Consider the following 23599-nt stretch of genomic DNA (forward strand, 5'->3'; position numbering starts at 1 on the left):
TCACGAGTGAATGTTGCCACCGTCGAAAAATGTGCTTTTTTATCTGCTTCAGCAGTATTGTGTGCTCGTATTACTTCGTTTTAAAGGAAAACAGTCATTCAGAGAAAGTAAGGCTCCCTACTGGTCAGTTCAAAACAGAGAATTTTGCACTCCAATAAAACCCATGTCTAATTTATTCAGGGCACACTAGGAAGGTCTTAAAATTTGACTAAACTGTCCGGCAAGGTCTTTCGGCGTGAAAGTGGTATAAGTGGGTCCCTGTTAAAAGTAAATGAGAAGATAGTACACTTGAAGTATCAGTGTATACTAGACATCCTGGCGAGGCCTCTCACCAGCCCCACGCGTTTAGACATGATAGCTCACTCACCGCAATCACTCACTTAGTGGCTCTTTAATACTCCTGCACACAGTGCAGAAAAGTGCTGTACACAGAAAACATAATTAGAGGAACATTGGGTGGGGTCGGAAGATGGGAATAGAAGATGTAGTGTAGTGCCGAGAAACCATGGTTGATAAATTGTTTCATGCAACACTTAATGCCACAGTTTTCCTGTTTCAAATCCTTGTAAATAGGTATTGTTATTAGTATATTTAAAGGTACTAAGATTAAAAAGTTATGTTGGCTGTGTCAGATTTGAGCTGGTCAGTCACGGGTCAGATACAAAAATGCAGTCACAAGGACTTAACTCACTGAGCCACCTTGCTGGCTTCCTCAAAAACACCGTTCTGAAGGCACCCAGGTCTACTCACCCCAGCTCATTTCCGCCCACCTTCTCCCAAACCTCGTGGGAAGCTACTGGAGTAAGTTTGACAGAGTGGAGAGCGTATGATCAGGTCTCGCAGAGTGCCTTGAATGTCTCTCAAGTGTTGGAGAGGTGCCATGACCAGCTGAAAGGAATCCATGTCCATTATGTACTTCCCTGCAATAAATGCCCTGCCATTGGAAAAATGCTGGTGAGCTCACTGTCTGTTTATTTCCAAAAGGAAAAACTTGGAGGGTGCTCATGCACTATCAAAGCACAACAGTAGGTTCTTCCGCTCATGCAATGTAACCTCTTTTCCATCTACTGGGATAAGGACCCATGCCCTAACCCGAGGTCGTCATTTCTACTATGGAAGGCAAGTAGACGCTGTGAGAGAACACCTCCATTCACAACCTGAAGATTCTTCCCAGCTGTTCACCGGTTGGGAAGCAATACGCTTCAAGTCTAGGATACATATCCTCAAATCCAGCATTCTAGCACCCGAAGGCCAGCGCGACTTCCCACCCTTCCCAATTCCCTACACAATGAGATCCATGTCTCATTTAATTATTCTCATGAGGCCTTGACCGAACCCCTCAGCACACTAATGAGTACAGAACCAGGCCGCCTAGGCTCACAAAGATGACGAACACCTTCATGATAGGAGGCTGCATGAATCGAAGACATGCTCCCCGCAGGTAATCCTGAAGGATCTATCAAGCATGCCTGCAGCACAGCGGCCGGAGAACAGCAGGCGCTCATTGACAAAAAAAGACTGCCTATTCTCAGAATATTCCCTCCCCAGCTGCCTTCCCAAAGGAGGACATTGGTGAGTCCTGAAGGATGAACTTAAAAAAAGTCTACCCTGTATAGCATAAATGTGCCTAGAGGCCTCAACTCAAGGGGAGAATTTGCATGAATTTCCTGGCTTCCAGGATGGCTCCAGAACCATCGGAGCCATCCAACCGAAATTCCAATTCTTGCAAGTTATGTGGAACTGCAGAGACTGGAGTAAATGTCCAGTTGGCTGCGCATTGTATCGATTTCTTACCAAATGTTTCCATGCACAAGAAAAACACTAACCACTGCTCTCATCAGCTGAAGGAACACTTGCCTCTCTGGATATAAAACCAGATGTATATAGGATGTCAGAGGTAAGAGTTAGTAGCTCGTGGTAACCTCAAACTACAGCAAACAAACTGTCATTTTATCCGCGTTATTGATCTCACCTTCAAATGGACGATGCAGCGTAGAAGACTCCTGGGCCAAGAGTTCCCGATGGACACTGCACAAAAGCACTGCTTTCAACACACAATCACATGCTTGACTTACACTTGCAAGAGAAGGTTAATGTACACGTCTAAATACTAAACTACAGGTCAATAGAGAATAAAATACATTTTAAATACAGAAAAGTAGAAAACACACACTACTCACCAAAATAAGACCAATTATAACCTGTAAAGAAAGAAAAACAAAAAGATGAGATGAACATCGTCGACTTCTAAAGACTTGCTTAGAAACGCTGCTACCTTGTACAGTGAGTCAAGGGCTGTGCATTTTAGAAATTGGGAAAGAATTTGAATGGCTGCGCACAGACTGTCAACCGTGTGTATTTTGAATAAAAAAAGGATTGTCAATAGGCGATTTGCATTGGCAGGTCCCTCCCTTACTCTCAGATTGGTCAGCACTATTCCCTAGTCAGTGCACACAGGTACATCACATGGTACAGATGAAGGGAAAGCCACGAATGGGTCATTGGGTTGTAAAAGTAGCCATAGCTCATTTTAATACACAGTACATTAACCACAGAAGTATTTTATTTTAATACACAGTAAGGAGTATTAGGAAAAGTTTGACCATAGTACTTTAACAGTAAAAAGATGGGTGAACAAACAAACAAATTATAACGTTCTGCACATTTGGATACTAAAGATTCGTCCAGTGATATATCGATTAATTTACATCTTCACACCAGATAATAGGGAACCTGCCTGTTCAATAAAGGAGTCAGTAATAATAAAAATAGCTCTAGGAAGGTTTAGATTCCTTCAGCAGAATTCAAAATAGTCCATCATGTTATCGTCTTGTCGTAAGGCAGCTGTTTCTATATCTTTCACAAGGTTCAACTCTATGGTCAGTTCTCCTTAACATCTATACATAACCTTTAGCCAACATTAGTGAAGTTTGCGTTAGGAAGGATAACATCCCATGCAGCTTCTCCCAGGACTAAAAAAATCAGTTTAGGAGGTTCAGGGAAAGTTTCAAGATAGACTGAACAGGTGTAAATCCAAGGTCCTGCTGCTTGGCAGAAAGAATCCCTGATCCGCCTCCTTGGCCCGCTAATGTTAGACTCCACCCCGATCCTGGCTGGAAAGGTCAAGAGTTTGGCATTTCTACGTGAGAATGCCAAACAATAAGGTTCTGCAAATTAATGTAGTATTCTTTTCATGTTTCCTTCAGCCCAAAATCCTCTGTACAAACTTTCCATTTATTCCCAGTAATCTTACAGCTCTGATGGTGAATCTGAAATTCTTCACTGACTTCCCAGTGAAATGCACTTTCAATGTAAAGCTATATGCTGCAGTCCCTGTGCCTCTTATTTGAGGAAACTTTTTATTCTTTTAGAAAGGCTTGAAAAACGTATGTTTTCTGTTAGGGTTTTTGGTTGTTACTGTGTCTGTTTTTATAGCCCCTTGAAGCCATCGAGCATCCGTCGCAATTTGCAAATCCAGTCACTCAAATCCCAGCAGAGCAGTACAGTATTGGACAGTAAGTATACGACTCGGCAAGAGGCCCTTTAGAGGTCAAGACGTCAGACCTCAAAAGATATGCACTATGCCTGCCCATGTTCTAAAGTCAGACTCCTCTTAAAGGAACCGATATTTCGAGAAGAGAGTCTGATGTAAACATGACTCTCAGACACGTTCGTAGTAAAGAAGAAATTATTATTTCTATCCCCTCTGAAGTGCATTTAGGTTTTACATTGTTCAGTTGCAACAAAAACTCTTCTCCTCGTCCCTCATTTAGGGAGGTTAAGGCCACGATAACTAACCGCCTGTTTAAATATCTGACTAGACCAGTCAACAGCTTAGCGCTGGCCACTTAACTTTTACAAAGTGGCAGACTGACATGGTGTTGGAGAACAAGTTTTGCATTTAAGCAACTTTTGATCCATCTCCAACTGAAAGCGAATTTTTTTTTAGTTAAAATCTGCATGTGGATATAGCAGGTTGTGGCTCGTGATGCAACGGCAACACATGCATATCCAGTCGAAGATGGCAGAGGCACTGTGCAACTCCCCTGGAGGTGGCAATGCTTTCGATTTTCGCCTGTGCCTTCCCTGTTTCCGGAGCATAAGAAACCAGCAAAGCTCCCCATGAAACCTATGGTCTGCAATGAGAATATATAAGCAGCGGCGCCAATGATTTGTCTGCACAGGACACAGATCAATGTGATATTCCAAACTGGTTGTACAGGAGTGATTATATTAATACAATGTTCTGAAGTCATACAGCTACATAACTTCCTCATATCATCTTTCTGCAGCACAAAATGTGGTGTAAGTTACTATTTCCATTGTAGAACTAAGATGATCTGGTAATTTATGTACTTTCAACAATTGACTTTTCGCATAGCTCCACATTGATCACGCTAGCATAACTAACTCCATACTGGCGACAGTTAATTATACAAGAACCAAAAAGTTTATCTATTCTAGATAGCTTCTTTTACTGCTATGATCACCAGATTTATTTGTGCTATTAAAAACTATTTTGAAGAAAATATAATTAAAGCACAAGAAATGACAAGGATGACTCATTCAATGATTTTGACACTTTTACTATCTCATTACTGAGATGGGGGCCTCCATGCTGAGCATCACCTCTTTGGAGAGTGGCCTATGTTAATGGTAGCGTAGGGCTTTGGAACCTCCATTAGACTGTGATCTATGAAGCGATACCCACCACAGTCCGCTCCGAAGATATGTAAATCGTGCTCAATTGGAGCCAGTGGTTGCAGGTAGGACCCACCGGGAGCAGCACTTATTTTTCCTCAACAGACTTTGATACAGATCAAAAGAGGGGAAAACAAGAAAGGTGGAAAGACTGAGGAAGGTGGAAAAACAGTGACCGAGAGAGCAGGGATGAAAAAGAACCTGTAAGTGAGAGATGCAGGGGTGTCTGATGAAGGATAAAAGGGGCAGGAGGTATAATGAAGACTGTACAGTCTTGGTTTTTGTCTCCCTGATCTTCGATATGACCGGGCGTGGGATTCTGAAAAAGTCTTTGTGCCCCAGCACTTATTATTTTCTAAATTAAACGCTGGTAATACTTGTGCAGATCTCCACTGAAACACCCACCTATGTTACTGAAATAGGATCTACTTCCTATGCAAAGTATGATCTACAGCTGCAGAGGTTGCACTCACCTGCCTCAAAGGGCCAAGGTGCACCAGCAAATCTTCAAGTTCTCATCCCTAAGTTGCACCTGTAACACAGGTGTTCTGCTCAACCATAGTTCGTGGACTCCTTATGAGGGAACCTTTAGCACCTTTGGGGCGAACCCTTATCCGCAAGGACACTCCTTACGGATAAGGGCTCACCCCAAAGGAGCATTCAAAGAATAAGCAATAATTAAATCTTTGACTCTTACTGGCTACTGTAATTGCCATATTTGTGGGGGTGGAGAGGGATCATTTGCACACATCTGACCTCATGTCAAACACCAATAGACTCCAGCAATGATCCCCATTAACCCCTCTGTAGTAGATTAGTTATTGTGATCACCTGGCACCAGTATCTTCAGAGGCCTGGCATGTCTCAGGCACATTATCGCCAGCCTCCAATGGCCTCCAGGTTAAGTGAGAACCCTCTCATACCCTGCTGCTCCTATGTGTCATGCACTGGCTTTGCAAACACACCTTCTTAGTCGTACATGCCACACTAACATACTGCCTTCCAAACAAGATAAAACCAGGTTGTAAAAAAAGCATGCGTCATCCCCTATGGTCACTTCCGATTCATTCACACTTCAGCTACTATCCAGACAACCCACTAATTTGGGATGGGGACATATCTGCATCTGAGCAAACATCATTCACACACCTCAGCATCAGTCAAAAGGTACCCAGGTGTCTAAAAGCCTCTACGTGGACCTCAAAGTGGGACAACTGCCTGGAAGACAACCCTAAAGACAAATATATTTCAGGATATTCAACCCTGCACATAACAAACCTATATCATCATCATCATCAAGGCAGTGCACCCTAGGCTTAGAGGCAAAAGTGTGCATACATCCATTGGGAGAAATTGGGTTGTTGATTGAGGGGGGTGCGAGCCCCTCTCAAGCAACAGCCACAATCCTTGTGAGGGTGAACCACAAGAGTCAATAAGTAATTAACACACTGGTAGCATGGTACAAAAGCAGCCAGACTTAACCTAGAGGCAATGTGTAAAGCATTTATGCAGCACACAAACAGTAAAAAATGACAACACGACACATGGAAAATCCCACACAAATTTAGAAAAATAGAGTAAAATTTCATAAATGATTTGACACCAAAATGACAAAAATCTAATCAGTAGAACCAGAGATATGCAATTTCAAACATTTCAGGTGAGCATAGCGCCTAAAAGCATAAGGCGCCACTCGCAGTTATCTTGTCAGACAAGACCAGGTGAAAGTCACAAATTCAGGTTGACTGCGATGGAGCACAGGCTAGATACAGGGACCAGGTTAGTTCCACTAAAATTATTACCTTTTAAGTCTAGGGTGAAGAGTCCAGTTCACAGTGGAATAGGTCACAAGGAACAGGGAGACCGTCACAGATGATAGTGAAATGGTAGTTGCTGTAGCGCAGTGATACTTAAAGTACAGCCCGGGGGAAGCTTGAGGCCCTTTTGACCTTTCCACGCAGCCCCCCTGGTGAAAAGAAGCATGAGCTACAGTTTATTTGCTGAACACTAATAATCAGAAAACAAGTGTTAAATAAAAAGGCAAGCATTTATTAACCTGCAAATAAATGCTTGCCCATTTATTTAATATTTTTTAGCCCTCCTTACACAATACCTGACCCAACCAAACTCCCTACCGCCACCCTGCTGGCATCCGTGCGGCCCTAGGACACGCCATAGACCGTACTTTGTGGCCCCTGTGCAAATGTTTGCGAGTACCCATGCTGTAGGGCAAAGAGCTGACAGGGCTTTGCGTATGGTCACTACTGGAGCGTCGCATTAGTGGTCACTGTGAGCTGTTGACGCTTTAGCACAAAGTGCAGATCTCGTATTTCCAGTCATAGCTGGCAATAACTGTAGAGTGAAGAGTCGGGCACACCGGCGCTACGTGCTAGCAACTCAGCATTAAGAAAGACAACATGTGCCAATGGAAGAAAGGAAAGTGGAGGGGTGTGAGCTCACAAGGACATGGAGACACTACGAGGCACCAAAAGGGCATTACAGGCCTTTCTATAAGATCTGATCTGGCAAGCAAGCTAGCTAAATGCTTGGTCCCTGCACAGCCAAGCATAGTCTGGGGAATAGCCAAGTAAGGCACCAGGAGAGTTACTCATGCAGCTAGACCAAAAGGCTGACGACATGCCTGTGCTCATGTCATATTTGTAGGTACCGTGGAGGCCACAGTGGGGGAGAAGGTTCTACAAAGCCCGGGCGATGAAGGATAATGTGGCCACCAAGCAAAGTTATCACTTCTGGAGGTTCACCAGCACTTGAAGAAAATAAATGCCTTCTTTGTCAGTCCTCCTCTGATCACTGATGAGGTGTAGAGAGCACATTCAGGTGCTCTGATGAGGCAAGGATGGTGGTAGGGTTCACATGGTTTGTGTATACTCAATTCCTAAACTGAGGTAATAAGCAGCCGCAGGTGAATGGTCAAGATGCCTTGCCAATGCAGGTTTCGTTTTTGATGTACTGGAGCGGGGCTACAGCTAATATCCAGTCTGTACATTTGGGTGGGAGACCACTTTCAATCCGGCATCTTCCAAATTCGAAATGCCTTTCACTCAGGTAAATGTGGCCTTTGGTACTGGCTTTCATGGACAGGGCAGGCTTGTCCTCCAACCAACACTCTTGAAGGCGCTGAGTCTATGTGCAGCCATACAAAATATTACACCTCTGCACATATGCCAACACTCCCAATTTACCTAGGAGGTTCCCGATTTAATAAGCAGAAAACGCAATTTTTAGTTTCTCTAGCAGAAAACTTACCCACTTCCAAAAAATAAGGGTGAAATAAATTCCCAAAATGTTGCTAAATCTCCTTCTGAGGGGTTCTTAAATGTTAGCATGTCTGCCTCTGGTATGATGCCTCTGTGCCCCAGTCACAGAGTCCCCGGTGATGAGCCGGGTACTGCCCAGTCATGATTCTGTGAGCCACCTCCCCTTCTGCATGGCGGCGCATTAACACAAAAGTGTTCACCATCGGGCGATGTCCCTCCACATGCACTAGGTTGGGGGGGACATGTTGAGGGTCACCAACGGTGTCAGTGGGGTGTACTACTGTGTTAACTGTGACAGTGTTACCCTCACATCTCAAAGCACTATGCCCAGAGTACAATGGTGCGGTGAGGTGCAAACATAGGAGGCCGTTCACTCTCTCATACAACCAAGCCATAAATGGCCTACTCCACTTGTAATAACCTCAGTCAGGACCAGTGATGCTATTGGCGGTGAGGGAAGCAGCAAAGACCACCTAGGCCTTTGCCTCACAAAACTAAAACCTCACTATACTAATTATCTCATCTATTTTAAACTACCCCCCTCCCCTAAAAATCACCTCCCAACAACAGTAATATTGTACCCGTCACAGATCTGTTTAACTGTAACTGTGCCCTTGAAACTCCCCACCCCTTTACTACAACTGTTAACCCCTACTCAAGTAGCCTTCCTACATAACCTTGAACTTCCTGTGACATCCGGGCGTGAACTAATCTAGCCATTCCCTTTGAGCCTGAATTGGCACTGTCAACAAGAATAAAATTTGTTAACCCTTTCGCTGCTAGGCCTGTCCCCCCACTTTACAAAGTTTTTTTTTATTTGTCTATTTGGGATACTACTACACGCTTAGGCCCCTGTAACATTTTGTCCACATTTGGTATCCACGTCAAATTTGCACCCTTTTCTTCCAACATCCTGGGGATTTTAAAGGTACCCAGGGTTTGTGGATTTCCCTGAAGGGGACCCAGAAATTATTGAACATACATTTTGTTTTTTATTTGGAAAAATGGGGAAAAATGCTGCAGAAGAAAGCGTCTAGTTTTTTCCCAGTAAATGGCATCAACAAACGGTTTGTGGTGCTGAAAACACCATCTTCCCAGCTTTCAGGGACAGACAGACCTTTGTCAGAAAATCAACTTTTTTTACACAGTTTTGGCATTTTACTGGGACATAGCCTATTTTTGCTACTTTCTGTGCTTTCAACCTCCTTCCAGTTAGTGGTAGAAATTGGTGTGAAAACAATAATGGATCCTGGAAAGCTATACATTTCTGAAAAGTAGGCACAATACTGAATTCAAGAAGCTTATCGAATCTGGGCAGAGGAGATCTCTTTTCTAACCCATAGGGAACCCAAAAGGTTGACATACCCCTCCTGAAGACGGCGTTTAGAATGCGCCAGACTATACCAAGGGAGGAGAGGGAGCTCATGAAGCCAAGCGTTCGCCACTTTGTTATATTAAGGTCCACAGAGATGGCTGAGCCGTATTTACTTGGGTTAGTGAACTCCTATGATAGATTCCTGTGGACCAGGTTTTGGTTTGATCGGTTTTATTTACTTCTCACTTATCCAAGAGTGAAACATAGGTATCAAGGACCCCTATGTATTTCAGAAATGGGAAAACAATATAGAGTTTAGAAGCAGTAGCTATTTGCACACCACCGAAATTGTTCGGTACCCATACTAGCATGTAAATTATAGGACATTTTCCAAAGTGACTTCTTTTTTATGCATTGTCTTACATTTGGAAGGTAGAAATGCAGAGAAAGTCAATAGGTAATAATAGTTGCTCTACAATTCTGTGTTCCCCTGAGTCTCCCGATAAAAAGGGTACCTTACTTGTGTGGGTAGGCCTAATGCCCGTAACAGAAAACGGCCCAAAATGCAATGTGGACACACCACATTTTTACAGTGAAAACTGACCCTTTTTTTTTCAAAGTGCCTAGCTGTGGATTTTGAACCCTAGTTCAGTCAGCACCTAAGGAAACCTAGTAAACCTATTACATTTTCGAAAACTAGACACCCAGGGGAATCCAGTATGGGGTGACTGGAGTGATCTCATTGGGTTCTGTTACCCAGAATCCCTTGCAAACCTCAAACTTTGTAAAAAAAAAAAAACACATTTTCCTCATATTTCTGTGATGGAAAGTTCTGGAGTCTGCGTGGATCCACAAAATTCTACCCCCCCCGCATTCCCCCAAGTCTTCCTATAAAAATGGTACCTCACTTGTGTAGGTAGGCCTAGTGCCCACAGCTGGAAACGGGCCAAACTGCAATGTGGATACATCACATTTTTACAGCGAAAACTGACCTTTTTTTTCCCAAAGTGCCATGCTGTGGATTTTGAATCGTAGCTCTGCCGGTACCTAGAGAAACCTTGCAAACCTATACATTAGTGAAAACTAGGCACACAGGGGAATCCAGGACTGGGTGATTTGTGTGGCTCTCACCAGGTCCTGTTACCCAGAATCCCTTGCAAATCTCAAACTTTGTAAAAAAAACACAAAAAACATATTTCTCACATTTCTGTAATGGAAAGTTCTGGATTCTGCGTGGGTCCACAAACTTACACCCACCCCACATTCTTTAAAGTCTACTGATAAAAATGGTGCCTCACTTGTGTGGGTGGGCCAAGTGCCCACGGCAGTGAAGGGCCCAAAATGTACTGTGGAGACTTAAAAATTACCTATTACAAAACTACCTGGTTGTGCCCGGGGCTAACCTGGGTTTTTGGCCCCCGCACTCGGCGACCATTTAGGGAAACCTACCAAACCCAGACATCTTTGAAAACAAGACACCCAGGGGGGTTCAGGGAGGGATGGCTTGCGTGGGCTCGCCCCCCCCCCCAACATTTTCCTACCCAGAATCCACTGCAAACATCAAATTTAGCTGGAAAAAAAAAATCACATTTTTCTCAAGTGTCTGTGTGGGATCACCGGACTGACACGAATTTCCTACCACCCAGCATTCCCAGAGGTCTCCCAATAAAAATAGTACCTTACTCGTGTGGGTGGGCCAAGAACCCGCAAAGGCCCAAAACGTATTGTGGAGACATCAAAATTACCTATCACAAAACGACCTGGTTTTGCAAGGGGGGGGGCAACTGGGTTTTTGCCTTTGGGCTCGGCGGCCATCTAGGGAACCCTACCAAACCCACACATTTCTGAAATCTAGACACTCTGGGGTGTAAGGGAGCTATGGGTTGTGTGGATCCCTCAACTTTATCCTACCCAGAATCCCACATAAAAAAATGTGTGGAAAAAGTGATTCAGCTAAATTTGAGGTTTGCAGGGGATTCTGGGTAGGCAAATGTTGGGGGAGCCACGCAAGCCATGCCTCCCTGTACTCCCCCTGGTCTCTAGTGTTCAGAAATTTGTGGGTTTGGTAGGTTTCTCTAGATGGCCACCAAACCCGGGGCCAAAACTCCAAGTTACCCCCCCCCCCAGGTTGTTTTGTGATGTTTTAGGCCCTTGCATGTTGTGAGTACTTGGCCCACCTACACAAGTGAGGTACCATTTGTATCAGGATACCTGGGGAAAACCTGGATGATAGGAAATTTGTGTCACCCTAGTGATCCTACAACTTTCCCACACAGAAATTTGAGAAAACTTTGTTTAGCTCAATTTGAGGTTTGCAAGGGCTTCTAGGTAGGAAACCATTGGGGATCCACACAAGCCATACCTCCCTGAACCGCCCCGGATGTCTAGTTTTTAAAGATGTCTGGCAGCCCCCACTCCTACGTATAAAAAGTCTAGCCTAATCCCTGGTGCCTAGTGGGCTCTCTGCCCTTCCAGGGCGGGCAAATCAGGGGCTATTACCCCCATCTGCCTCCTTGGGTGGGCAGAAATATTGTGGCAAATTTTTTGGGGGGTGGGGATATTGGCATGCCCATTCTGGGCAGCCCTCACCCCTGAACTTTGAAACAATATAATCGCTGGTACTTTTGCCCCCCCCCCCCAGGAGAGCAGGCAAGGGGCTGCTGCCCCCCGTCTGCCTCCTGGGGATGGGCAGAAAGGGTATGGCAATTGTTTTTAGGGTGGGCAGCCCCCGCTTCTACATGTAAAAAAAATCCTGGTGCCTAATGGGCTTTCTGCCCCCCCGGGGTCAGATCAGGAGCTACTGCCACTGGCATTTTGGGGGGGGGGAATGGGGGCATTAGCATACCATTCTGGGCAGCCCCCACCCCTTACCTTAGGAAAAAAAGAATCCCTGGTGCTTAGTGGGCTTTCTGGGGGGCAGATATGGGGCTATTGCACCCATCTGCCTCAAGGTGGGGGGGCAGAAAGACTGTGGCAATTTTTTGGGGGTGGGGTATTGGCATGCCCATTCTGGGCAGACCCCCCCCCCCTTACGTATAAAAAAAAAAATAAGAAGAATCCCTGGTGCCTAGTGGGCTTTCTGTCCCTCTGGGGAGATTATAAGGGGGTATTGCCCCCGTATGCCTCTGGGGACAGAAAGACTATGGCAATTGTTTTTGGGACGGGGCATTGGCAGGCCCCCTCTAGGCAGCCCCCACCCCTAGGTATAAATAAATAAAAACTATTCCCTTGTGCCTAGTGGCTTTACTGCCACTCCCCCCCCCCCCCGGGGTGGGCAGATCAGTGGCTGTTGCCCCCATCTGCGTCCTGGGGGGGAGCAGGAAGTCTTTTGTCTTTATCGAGGGGGAAGGGTGGGGACAGTGGCATGCCCATTCTGGGCAGCCCCCAGCCATGACCTAAAAAAAAAGGAATCCCTGGTGTCTAGGGTCCTTTCTGCCCCCCGCGGGGACAGATTGGGGAGCAGGAAGACTGATCATGCCAGTTTTGTGTAGGAGGAAAGGCCCTTACCCAAGCGGCTGCTCCCCCCTCCATGGTGCCTAGTGGGTGGATCCCTGGTGGGTATCACCCTCCTGGGACGATCCCCAAGCAGAGATCCACTAGGAAAGGGTATCATTGGAAAGAGGAGATTATCCCCTTTACAACGATACCTCTCCCATGTCATTCGGTGCTCGGGGGCCTGAGATAGCCTCACGAACACCGAAACAATGAAACTAAAACTATGTTTCAGTTTCATTTTCAATGTAATGACGTTAGTGCGCCATGCGCGCGCTCCTCATTACATTGAAACAAAAAAAAGCCTTGGGAGGTTGGGGAAGCTCTTACCCAATTCCCGAGGCAAAAAAAAAAAAATAGGAAATCCCTCTGCTGTCTGCAGCAGAGGGATTTTGTGCACCGGTGCACAAGACGGAATGGTTCCGTCATGAGCACAGGAGCACTGGTGCTCATGACGTAACCATTCCATCAGGAGCACCTAATAAAGTTATTTACAATATTAGTCATTTCATTTATATCTGCATCCCTGAAAATAGATGAGGCTTTCCCTTCAGCTGTACTAATGCCTCCCTCACTACCTGCCACTATACTTACTATTACACAGTTGCGCAAGGGAACCTGCCTAACGATTCTGTGCAAGACTTCACCTGTCGCCGTCTGTGGCACTCAGTTCCTCCAACTGGCTTTAGGGCAGTGCTTAATTTCAGCTGGTGTTTTCCCGTGCTGGCCACAGCACTTTATTGTCAGCAGGGGCTCTATTGACAGTCCACCACATGGTGGCGCTCTCTGTCTAATTTTGAGATGCGCACAACATTGTCAATGCACATGAAAAAAGAACAATACCTGTTGCTCACGCCATTATTATAGCTTTGGGCGGCCTAAAATAGTCATAACTGTCACACTTGTAGGAGTGCAATGGTTAGTAGTTGCGTCGATACTGTCTTTAGCAGAGTTAACAAGAGAAATGGGTGCTTCAAGCTGCAGTGGCCTCCCAACAAGGGCCCTGGTACATGCATTGTTTTTCAAGTTGAGCACTGCTTGAGAGCAAGCAGCCCAACCTGCTGCTGTCTTTGTCAACACTGGGAAATCTTTCTATCAATGCTGCTTTGATAGGATCCTGATGGTTCACCTGTGATTTTCTTATTAAAAGGCTCATTTTCATGTTAATGCCATACTGAAGACATGGTTAACTTGACTTGATCATGTCGCGAGTTCAGAAAGGAAGCACACTTCACATGCTAACGACAAGAGTGGCTCTGGATAGTGCGTCGAGATCAGCAATATCCTTGTATGTTCATTAAATAATGGCTTTTCAGGACATAAAACTCTGTCTTGCATGCCCTCCGATCTCTGCCATACACATAACCAGCTTTCAATCAAACAAGCTTCAAGATTCTGATAGCCCTAGAATTATTCCTAAGGAAAGCATCTAAACATAAAAACACCTCATACCCAGTCAAAATGCGCACTGCCCCCTCCTGGGCTGATTTCTGCACCATGGATATATGGTGAGGGGGGCAGTGTGGCTCCCACCTGGAGCCAATAATGGCCTGGGGACCCCATGCCCGCAGGGCCAGCTCCTGTTATTTTATGGGGTGCCCACCCGCAGAACAAACTTGTGTTTGCTCTCACTTGGTAAGAATTTTTTCAAAGCTCCCACCAAGCGTGAGCAAAAAGTAAGTCCGCTCCCAGCAGTCGGGAGCATGAAAAATGCTCCTGCCCGCTGGGAGCGTACTTTTCATCTGTTTTCCTGCCCGCATTGAAGCAGGAAGGGAAACAGATGAAAATATTGCTACCGCCTGCATGGAGCAGCATTTTTAGCCGCTTTCTGCAGGCCGAAGTAATGCCTCCTCCCACTGGAGGCAGGGTCCCCCACGGCCCCCCAACAAGGAGACAGTGGGTTTATTTGGCAGACCCTTGGGTATGGGGTCTCCGGGCCAAAACCGACCCAGGGATGGGTCCTTGCAGACCCCTGCTACCATTAGTTATTGGCCTTGCTCTGTGGGATGGTAACCCAGGGGTGAAATTGGTCCAGGGTTGCCCCATCTCCTTATACTAATTGACTACAGGGTATGGGGGTTCCCGGTGGGAAAATATCAGCCCTGGAGGGGTGCTGCGCGGCCCTCTTCCCATTTACAACATGGCTGGGCCCTGGGAAATGGAGTACCCAAGGCTGAATCAGCCCGAGTGGTGAACTGCATGCCCCTCTACCCCATAATTACAGCAGTGGGCCCTGGGGGATGGATTCCCCAGGGCCCAAATTGGCACAGGGAGGCTGAGTACCTCCCTCCAAGGCTGGCAGCCTTTGGATGGTTAATCACAGAGCTTATGGCCAGCCTGCTGTTGTGCACAGCCGCCATGCACGGCAGCAGTTAGATGAGCGTATGGTAATTAAATACTACTTTAAGTTTTAAAAAATACTACAAATTCACACACAAAAAAAACGTTATAGGGACATAATAGTTGGGAAATAGCATTAAAAAAACATAGAAATTCACTGAAAATATCAAAGATTACAGGGACGTTATAGTCAGATTTTAGACACGGAAAACGACAGAACTTCAGTACTTACAGTTAGAGTTACCTCAAGTGCCCTAAGGTAACCATAACTCGTGTCCTCACCATGCACTGCTAATTACCCCACTTATTACATCACTCATAACATCTTGTATGACTTCATTGATAATATCACTTTAACATTTGCTGTAAAATTGTTCATAAGAAAACTGTGCATGGCAGGGGCGTGAGTTACCTTAGGGCACAAATTACAGTTACTTGAGGTAACTGACTATAACTGCTGAATTTCTATGGTCTTGTGTGGGTAAAATCAGAACCTAACTATAACGTCCCTTTAATCTTTGTTTTTTTCAGTGAAAAAAAAAATGTATATATATATATATTCACTGAAAAAACCATAGGTTTCACACATGTTATAGTTAGCGGAAATTTTACTGATAAAAAACCAGTGAAATTCCCCCGTTATAGTTAGTGCAGGCAACTATAACTCACGCGACCGCAATCCTCTGCTGATGCTAATACTGTATTTAGACACTTATTTGCCCATGTCTTCTTCCATACATTTTTAGCTATACATATATTACAAATATTTTTTTTTCATAAAGACACATATGTCATCAGCAGAAGATTGCGGTTGCGTGAGTTATAGTTGCCTGCACTAACTATAACGGGGGAATTTCACTGGTTTTTTATCAGTAAAATTTCCGCTAACTATAACATGTGTGAAACCTATGGTTTTTTCAGTGAATTTGCAAGGTTTTTTAAATGCTAATTCCTAACTATAACGTGTGTGAAACCTATGGTTTTTTCAGTGAATTTGTACGGTTTTTTAAATGCTAAGTTACTTTACGCCATTCGTGGCGTGCGCGCCCACTTAACGCAGTTCGTTCCGTGCGCGCACAGTAAGCACGCGGTGCGCTTCGCGCACCGCGCGCCCACTTTACGCAGTTAGTGCCGTGCACGCACGGTGGGCACGCGGTGCGCTACGCGCACCGCGTGCCCACGTTACGCTAGATGGGCCATGTACGCACGATGCGCTTCGCGCACCGTGCGCACATGGAGGACATATGATGCACTTCGTTTTGAAAGGTAATATTTTAATTTTTCGTCATTTTTATAAGCCATGCACAAATGGTGCCCTTCGGCCACCATTTGCACACGGGGTGGATGTGTGGATAATTTTTCCTTTTATTATTTTTTTTTAAAATATTCTATTTTATCACACATATGATATGCCATGCATATTTGGTGGCCTGGGGCCACCAATTGCACACGGGGTGGGGAGAGTGTGGCTAGTTGTTTTTTTTTTTAAATTATATACCGTACGCGTACGGTAAGCGTAATCGGCGAAATTATCGAAAAAATAAAAATTGCATTTTTGGCCTTGGGGGGTCTTTGGGGACTCCCTCAACATGGCTATGTGTGTGGGAGCTGTCTAAACAGCCCCTTTACATGTTTTTTGGCTTTATTTTACAACCTAACTCTCAGTGCGAGAGAGAAAATGGCGGCCGACGCTTCCTGGTTTCGGCCAATTCGAATGTTTACTAAGATCTAAGAGCCAATCAGAATCGCGCTCGCGCACGCCACCGTACGCGTACGGTAAGCTTACGGTAAGCGTACCGTAAGCTGGCTCAGATATATATATTGATTTAAAGGCTATTTTCTCAGAATCTACTGAACAGATTTACACCAAACCTACAAAAGGCACTTCCTTGACCTGAGGACTACCTCTCTGCCAAATTTCTAGTAATTCTGTTCAGCCGTTCGGGCTGTAGCCCTGTCTAAAGGTCCTATGGAAAAATGCATGGGAAAAACGCGTTTTGGGACCCCCCTTTTATCTCAGCCCCCGCTTGACGAATCCCCCCGAGACTTTAAGGGTAGGAGCGGAGCGTAGCGCCCCACCTATTTTGAGAAATTCGCGAGGATTCGTCGACCGGCGCCAAAGTTATTCAAAATAGAATGTTGCGGATTTCCTATGGAAACAGGGTCCTAACTATAACTACCTACTGGCGACCGCCAGTAGGTAATATATATATATATATATATATATATATATATATATATATATATATATATATATTTCAAATACGGTCCAAGGACGATACTGGGCACTCGCTGGCATTCAAATTAAGATTGATTAAAAATAAGTGCAACCACTACTGACAAATGCCTTAGTCAATGTCAGTGTCCCTTCGTGTCAAATCACCTTTTAACATCACAACCATTGATTGGATAACAATTCATTTAAATAAAAAGCAAACTTTTAGCAGCAATGGGATGGTGGTAAAACAACAATAATACAAGGCTGTGGCCATCTTTAAATGTTACTACACATAATGAAATTATTTAGAACAATGTCCAATCACATTAATTTAGTAACTCTTTATCTCGTATAATTCCAGCAGTTAAGATGCCTTCCTTCATCCTCATATGTTTATATATAAATAAATACTTACGCAGTCAATCATCATTTTTTGCACAATACGGCAACGGGTAATAATTTCTTATCAGTTATACCCTCCATATTACTTGACCCACTCGGGTTGGATCTTACTACTATCAGCTCAAATCTTAGGGAATGTTGCTATCTAGCCCTCAATGGGCTGGTTGAGTCCTAATGTGATGACTATTGCTAATAATGCATGTAGTTATTTGGCCCTGTATAGGCTTCCCCTCTTATTTCCTAAAGGTTCTATATTACGTTTAACTAGCAAAATGGAACCTAACGTGCTGCTTGCGGCCAATGCCACCCGAGTGGGCTTTGATAGACATACCCTCCTTGTTTGACCACATAAGCCCCACTTTTATTGGAAACCATCTCGACTGCCAGAGCACTGTGATGGGGTGCCACCTAGAATCTTTAGGTAAGGAAATCCAATATAAACCTATCCTATGCTTATTCTCAAAATTTACTGGATGCTTCATTGGGATGCAGGAGACCCTACACTCAGCCAATATGTGACCATAGATATTCTTCGCTGTTGAGCCCATATGGTGCACGTCTTCTCAATTCCACAATGTACCTGGACTCCAGCGTTCTCAGTATTTTCCCACGGTCACCACCCCGCTCCTTCCGCTTCACCTGATCAAGGCAGAAGAACTGTAATCAGTCGCTTCTCCCTTCAAGGGCCTCTGCAAAGTGCCTCGTGACTGGATATGTTACATCATAGTTCGTGATGGCACATGTGTGTTCTAAAATTTGTTTTTTAGCCTGGTGTATTGTGCTCCCAATTAATTGGAGCCCGTGGGGCACGATATACAATAGATCACAAAACTGGAGTTACAGTTTAACAGTTTGTTAATGTTTCTTCTGGTTTTCTTCCCTGGGACCTGGTAGTCTTTTACCTTTACACTATTTTTACAGGCTTTGCACTTAGTGCATGGATAAAAGCCTGTGACGTCAAATTCACATGGAAGTTTGTCAATATAATGACTTTGAGCCAGGATATCATTCAAAGCAGCGCTTTTTCTCTATGTGATATCTGGCCTGCTTGATAAGGTCTTCCCAATTATCCAGTCAGTTCTAAGGATACCCCAATTCTTATGAATCAAACTTCGAATCTGATGTGACTCAGCAGAAAATCCAAGGATCAATCTAACCTTGGACTTTCCTTGTATACATTCCTATTTAGTCTCTTTCCGGATCAGCAGATCTTTCCTTTCCTTTGTAGCCACTCTTTCGGTCGCCTCTTGGAGGACTTTCATCCTATACCCTCTTTCTTTAAATCTCTGGAGGCAGTCCCTTTCTGCAACTCGGAAATCCTCTGAACGAGAACAATTGCGTTTTAACCTGAACAGCTCACCATAGGGGATGCTGTTGATTAAATTGCGTGGATGCTGGCTTTGTGAATGTAAAACAGTATATCCAGCAATCATTTTTATTCAGGGCACTGACATTGTTCAGCTTGCGTTTGCGTGCCCCGCCAGACAATAAACAAATAGTACCTCGCCCATAGGGCTACATGTTGCATCCAGTGTTCTCTCTCCCCTGTCCATGCCATGTGCTTCTCCCACCAGCCTACTAAAAGATTTGCATAGCTGGGGGCGAAGCACGTGCCCATGGCAGTCCCCTGTGTTTGCAGATAAAGCTGGCCATTAAACAGAAATATATCGTGATTTCGCTGGTGTTGAGAGTGCTCTATACTGGAGCTGCTTTCCACCTAAACTTGAGAACTACCCAAAGTTCTCTGCTTCTTTTTTAGCATAATTTATGCATCACTCTATGCCTGAAAGGGAATTGTTTTGATTTATATTGGGTGCTCCTGTTTGTTTGGACAAAGCTACACCTCTCTGAAGAGCTCTAATGAGAGCGTAATACGTGTCAGGGGTTGCTTTTATTCACTTCAGGTTGTCTTGGATGGTATTTTACCAATCCAAAGCTGTAATACTGTGCCTGGAGTGGTAAAAGGCTTTGGCCATTTTACAGCTCGGCAAGGATAGCACTGTGCTAATCCTATGCTTAAAGACTTTGCTGTAGAAATGGTAAAAGACTTTGTCCCTTTCTATCTCAGCGTGGATGGCACTGTGCTAATTCTACGCCTAAAGACTTTGACAGAAAAGCGGACATTTGAGGTGAGCAAATTTAAAGTGTCGCTGGTGTTGCGAGTGCTCTATACTGGAGCTGCTTTCCACCTAAACTTGAGAACTACCCTGAGTTCTCTGCTTCTTTTTTTGCTTAATTTATGCATCACTCTATGCCTGAAAGGGAATTGGTTTGATTTAAACTGGGTGCTCCCTTGTGTCTGGACAAAGCTATACCTCTTTGAAGAGCTCTAATGAGAGCGAAACACGTGTCAGGGGTTGCTTTTATTCACTTCAGGTTGGCTTGGAGTGGTAAAAGGCTTAGGCCATTTTACAGCTCGGCAAAGATAGCACGGTGCTAATCCTATGCTTAAAGACTTTCCTGTAGAAATGGTAAAATACTTTGTCCCTTTCTATCAAGCATGGTGGTATGCTGTCTGTTATAACCATAGGTTGGATACAACTTTTGTATATCCTATTCATATGGCAACGAAACGTGCAATTTTATGGATGCCCATTACATTTTTCAATGCTGTTAGTGCTAGACGCTCCCTTTCCCTGACCCCTGTGCAACAAGAAGTCTCCAAACCTCCATGACCTTCCTCATGTTATTAATATATCATTTGATCATTTCTTATTCCCTACTAAGACCTCTATATGAATTGTAACCTTGTATCTGGGCCAATCAAATTACATGTCTCTGTCATTTTCTATTTATGTAATGCTAAACTGATTTATGCATTTAATCACTTTTTTATTGCTACATTGTCATTTGTACTGCTACCTGAAATTCCCTCAATAAACTAGTTTTTTTTTTTACTTTAAAGAAGTGCAGAGGGCAGCCTCCCACAGTGGCATGCGCATCACTTATGGCCAGGAGAGTTACAGTACTCAAGGGCGCCGTGATGACGTGGAGATCTTGTGGAGTGATGACGTCCAGGGACATGGAGGGATAGAAACGTGCAGGACCGGCAGCATCCACAAACACTTTTTGTTCAAGCTTCTTCAAGGGGGCAGCAGGTCCGCGCCAAGGTGGTGGCGCGTCGTGTATGGGCGCAGCACCCATAGAATACAGGCTTTTTTCCGGGAGGGGGTGAGAAACAGCTAGAATCAGAGGGCCTGATACACAAAAGTAAACTTAGACCAAAAGTCTAAGTTTTGACCCAAAGTCTAACTTTACTACTACTAAAGTTAGACTTTTGGTCCAAGTTTACTTTTGTGACTCAGACCCAGAATCTCGGGTACAGGATGACGCAGGAGTAACAGCACCATGGAGCACAGAGGGGGCAGGCAGGTGAAGTGATAATAGCTCCCAAGAACAGGAAGGATGTCGACTGTCCTGCACAGATGACCGCACTGAAGATGCAGATGAAGAGGGCGCAAGCATGTCAGTATCCGATGGCACATAGTGCGCAGGCTCCTGCACGGAGACATGGGACAAGAAGCACAAAGATGCGATTGTTGCTAGCAATCAGGTGCCCTACAGGATGGCAGGACCAAAGGACACTGAGTCCTGCTGCAGAACAAATCATAAGAGCAGGGAGGGTGCAGGGACCTGCGGTGGTGACAGCACCCATAAGCATAGAGGTGTAGACACCTCCCTGCAGGGGTGGCAGCATCGAGGGCACAAAGTGTGCAGAAGGAGCCCTACTGGGATGATAGATAAATCACAAGTGCACAGAGGGCGCGGGCTCCTGCAGTGGTGACAGCACCCAGGAACACAGAGGGTGCAGGCTCAGCAGCCAGGAGCACAGAGGGTGCAGGCTCAGCAGCCAGGAGCACAGAGAGCGCAGGCTCCTGCAGAGATGACAGCACCCAGGAGCACAGAGGGCGCAGGCTCCTGCAGAGATGACAGCACCCAGGAGCACAGAGGGCCCAGGCTCCTCCAGAGATGACAGCACCCATGAGAACAGTGGGCGCAGGCTCCTGTAGTGGTGACAGCACCCAGGAGCACAGAGAGTGCAGGCTCCTACAGAGATGACAGTACCCAGGAGCACAGAGAGCGCAGGCTCCTGCAGTGGGGACAGCACCCAGGAGCACAGTGGGTGCAGACTCCTGCAGAGATGACAGCACCCAGGAGCACAGTGGGCGCAGGCTCCTGCAGTGGTGACAGCACCCAGGAGCACAGTAGGCGCAGGCTCCTGCAGTGGTGACAGCACCCAGGAGCACAGAGGGTGCATACTCCGTCAGTGCTGACAGCACCCAGGAGCACAGAGGGTGCAGGCTCATCACCCAGGAGCACAGAGGGTGCATACTCCGTCAGTGCTGACAGCACCCAGGAGCACAGAGGGTGCAGGCTCATCACCCAGGAGCACAGAGGGCGCAGGCTCCTGCAGAGATGACAGCACCCAGGAGCACAGAGGGCGCAGGCTCCTGCAGAGATGACAGCACCCAGGAGCACAGAGGGCGCAGGCTCCTGCAGAGATGACAGCACCCATGAGAACAGTGGGCGCAGGCTCCTGTAGTGGTGACAGCACCCAGGAGCACAGAGAGCGCAGGCTCCTGCAGTAGGGACAGCACCCAGGAGCACAGAGAGTGCAGGCTCCTACAGAGATGACAGCACCCAGGAGCACAGAGAGCGCAGGCTCCTAAGGAGATGACAGCACCCAGGAACACAGAGGGTGCAGGCTCCTGCAGTGGTGACAGCACCCAGGAACACAGAGGGTGCAGGCTCCTGCAGTGGTGACAGCACCTAGGAGCACAAGGGTACAGCTTCCTACATGTTGACAGTACAGAGGAGCACAGCAGGTGCAGATTCCAGCAGGGTTGATCGACCCCAAGATGGGGCAAGCTCGTGCACCCCTTAACTGCAGGGAGAAACTCTGTGGGATACCTAGCGCGCGCATCCAGGTACACAATAACTGGTGTTTGGTGCAGCGTGTTAGAGGGCGCCGGCACTACTGGGTTTTCCTGTGAATCTCCGCGTAATGCAGAAACCCTTCTAGACCTGCGACCCCTGAAGGTGGAGCTGTAAAAGTGCAGATTGTATTTGCTGTCAGACTCTGATGCTGGCGCACAGGTACTAACCGCTTACGTATACAGCAGCACTAGTGACCAAGCGCCCAGTTGTGCACTGCAGGTGTACCTCCAGCCATTCACCACCCCATAACAAGAGCGAGGCACACAGCAGGACTCGCGCAAAAAGAGGCGCTATACTGTGATTTACCTGCATACGGTGCCTGCAGAGAACGCCGCGCTGCCAGCAGCAGTAAAAGTAGCGAGGCCAGGTGGCTCATTGCACTGAGTATCAGTGATGACGGCTTGGGGAGTGCTTCTTTCGCCGAACTCTTCAGGAGTTTGGGGTCTCCTCAGACCGCTCTTCGCGATGACCGGGTCAATCTTCAGTGTGCCTGCAGACGCGGTCAGCCTGCAACACCAAGCACCCTCACGTGCTGCCTCGGACACAGAGCCACAGGTGTGCAGCCTCCGGCGCCTCCTCGCGGCCCCCATTATAGCGCGAGCCGCAGGTTCAGCCCCCTGATGTCACCAGGGGCCGCGGAGGCTCCCAGCGTCGCGCCAGGCAGAACCAGCGCGGACTGGGAGTAACTCACGCCCGGGACAGAGGGGGAGGGGCGGACAGGAGCAGCACAGCTCTGAGAGGGAGGGGCGGACAGGAGCAGCACAGCTCCGAGGAGGAGGAGAGGGACAGAGGGGGAGGGGCGGACAGGAGCAGCACAGCTCTGAGGGGAAGGAGAAGGGGAGAGGCGGACAGGGGCAGCACAGCTCTGAGGGGGAGGAGAGGGACAGAGGGGGAGGGGCAGACAGGAGCTGCACA

At 46.3% G+C, this 23599-nt stretch overlaps 1 protein-coding gene across 1 annotated transcript in view; it reads right to left on the reverse strand.

Annotated features, from left to right (window-relative positions):
* Window positions 1-23372, reverse strand: part of LOC146859935 (carbonic anhydrase 12-like) — a 309381-nt gene extending 286009 nt beyond the window's left edge. Inside the window, exons 1-2 of the mRNA XM_085643677.1 lie at window positions 22991-23372; window positions 2181-2201 (exon numbers count right to left, since the gene is read on the reverse strand). Coding sequence (XP_085499803.1) covers window positions 2181-2201; window positions 22991-23060 — 91 coding nt within the window. The 5' untranslated portion in view covers window positions 23061-23372. The remainder of the gene's footprint in view (window positions 1-2180; window positions 2202-22990) is intronic.
* Window positions 23373-23599: the final 227 nt, after the last annotated feature.

This window comes from Triturus cristatus, chromosome 3_1 (genome assembly GCF_964204655.1).
Source record: "Triturus cristatus chromosome 3_1, aTriCri1.1, whole genome shotgun sequence".
Classification (NCBI taxonomy): domain Eukaryota; kingdom Metazoa; phylum Chordata; class Amphibia; order Caudata; family Salamandridae; genus Triturus; species Triturus cristatus.